At 40.5% G+C, this 2,313-nt stretch overlaps 1 protein-coding gene across 1 annotated transcript; it reads left to right on the top strand.

Annotated features, from left to right (window-relative positions):
* Positions 1-201: 201 nt before the first annotated feature.
* On the top strand, positions 202-1,686 carry LOC127079407 (uncharacterized). The gene is made up of 2 exons (XM_051019788.1): positions 202-375; positions 514-1,686. Exons 1-2 carry the CDS (start codon positions 202-204, stop codon positions 1,684-1,686), a joined length of 1,347 nt encoding a protein of 448 aa, XP_050875745.1.
* The last annotated feature ends 627 nt before the right edge of the window (positions 1,687-2,313 follow it).

Below are 2,313 nucleotides of genomic sequence, written 5' to 3' on the forward strand. Positions count from 1 at the left end.
GATGTTCCACCGCCACTAGAAAGACTGTTGGGAGACTACGGAGGTGCAAATGCATAAACCGACAAATTAACTATTGTCAACCAACCAGTGAACGTGGCTAACTTCCAGCTGCACCCGAGTACCATTAATTAGCTTGAAATGAAGCATTTTACTGGAAAAGTGAATGAATATGCAAACAAGCATTTACAGAGGTTTCTGACCATGAGCAACACTCTGAAAATTGATGGTCACACTGAAGAAGCCAAGAAGTTGAGAATGTTCCCGTTTACCTTAGCGGAAGAAGCTGAAGAATGGTTTTATTCTTTACCTGCCAGTAGCATCACATCTTGGAAGGAAATGGAAAAAGCCTTCGTAAATGAGTATTTTCCAGCATCGGTATTTCTGCGGAAGAGGTATGAAATTCTGAATTTTAAGCAGAAGGACGGGGAAACTTTGGGAGACGCCTACAAGAGATTCAAGAGAGTCCTTGTAGCCTACCCAACTCATAATATGGATGCAACTGAACAAATGCAGATGTTTGTGAATGGTCTTAAAATAAAGACCAAACAGCTGATTGATACTACAGCCGGTGGTTCCACAAATTTTTCAACAGCCACCGGTATCAAGAAGATCATTGAAGCTATTGCTACTAATGAGCACATGGAGTTGTACGATAGGTGTCAAAGCAAACCAGAAGGGGTTATAGATTTAAAGCTGGAAACTAATAAAATCCGTATTGAAGATACTATAGCTGCTGAAGTTGATAAGAAGCTGAAGGCGTTGAATATAGGTACCCAACAAATGGCGCAAGTCCAACCGGTTCCTACTGTCTGCTGTGAAACTTGTAGTGGTCCGCACCAAACTGTTTATTATTTTGCAACTCCTCAACAAGTGGAGGAAATCAAATTTTTGAAGCAGATTAATCCTTATTCCAACACGTACAGTTCGGGTTGGAAGAATCATCCCAACTTCTCATGGAAAGACCAAAAAGGAACCGCTCATCAACATGGTCAGTACCAAACTCAATATCAACAACAACAACAGCAACATGCCCTTAAGAAAGCTGATTGGGAAATTTCTATTGAAAGAATGGCAGTCCATAATGTTCAATTTCAAGAAGAAACCCGGAACAATCAGAAAAACACCACACCATCAATAAAGAATCTTGAAGTCCAAATGAGTCAAATCGCTCAACAACTAGCTTTGAGTTCTCAAGCACAAGGTGCTCTATCTAGTGCAACCGTGACAAATCCTAGAGAGCATAATAATATGAGCATGGTGACAACACAAAATGGTAAATCTGATGAAGTTGTCGGGGATGTGGATGAAGAGGAAAACCAATTGATCGAAGTGGACCTTGAGATCAAAGAAAATGAAGTTGTTAGGGAAGAAGTGGTAGCACCGAAACCTGTTGTAAAAGAAACAGTCATTGAGCCCAAGTCAGTTGTTAAGCTTCCATTCCTCACTAGAAACAAGAAAAAAGGACAACATGAGAAAAACTTTGAAAAATTCTTAGAGTTGTTCAAGAAGCTGGAGATTAACATTCCTTTGTTGGAGGGACTTGAACAAATGCCTACTTATGCCAAGGTCATGAAGGATATCATTTCGAAGAGGCGTACCACTGACACTAACCTGATTATTCTAATCAAAACTTGTAGTGCTATTTTACAGGGTATGAAGATTCCGATAAAGAAGAAAGATAGATGAGCTATCACCATCCCATGTACTATTGGAGATAGGTCGTTCAACAAAGATCTTATTGATGTGGGAGCTAGTGTAAGTCTTATGCCATTATCCATTTACAAGAAGCTTGGTATAGGGGTTGTGCAAGATACCAGGATGACACTCCAATTCGCCGATCATTCGGTCAAGAAACCGTATGGCATTGTCGAAGATGTTATGGTGAAAATTGATAAGTTTATATTTCCGGTGATTTTTGTAATTCTTGAAATGCCGGAAGATGAAGATATCCCTCTCATTCTGGGGATACCCTTTTTGGAGACGAGACGGTGCTTGATAAACATAGAAGAAGGAACAATGACGCTGAAGGTTTATGATGAGGAATTGAAAATCGATGTTCGAAACACCATGAGGTACAAGGATGATATTTGTACCCGTCATACTATAGAGGTTCAGGATCAGGTGACGACATATGATAACCGTTTGCATACACCCCAGTCACCTTTGGAAAGAGTGTTGAGTTTATCCATTTTTGATTCGGATAAAGAGGTGGACAATGGGGAATCTGAAGTGCTAGCATTGTTGGACGCACAAACCCTGTGGAAAAGATCTCGACCACGCCGGTGGGAGGATTTACGCCTACCTCAATCTAGT

The sequence above is a fragment of the Lathyrus oleraceus genome, chromosome 5 (assembly GCF_024323335.1).
Source record: "Lathyrus oleraceus cultivar Zhongwan6 chromosome 5, CAAS_Psat_ZW6_1.0, whole genome shotgun sequence".
Lineage (NCBI taxonomy): Eukaryota > Viridiplantae > Streptophyta > Magnoliopsida > Fabales > Fabaceae > Lathyrus > Lathyrus oleraceus.

Excerpts from the sequence above, each read along its gene's own strand:
- LOC127079407 (XM_051019788.1), top strand. The coding sequence starts at position 202 with ATGAGCAACACTCTGAAAATTGATGGTCACACTGAAGAAGCCAAGAAG. Across the intron at positions 376-513 it reads ATGAGTATTTTCCAGCATCG|ATGTTTGTGAATGGTCTTAA; the intron begins GTATTTCTGCGG and ends GAACAAATGCAG.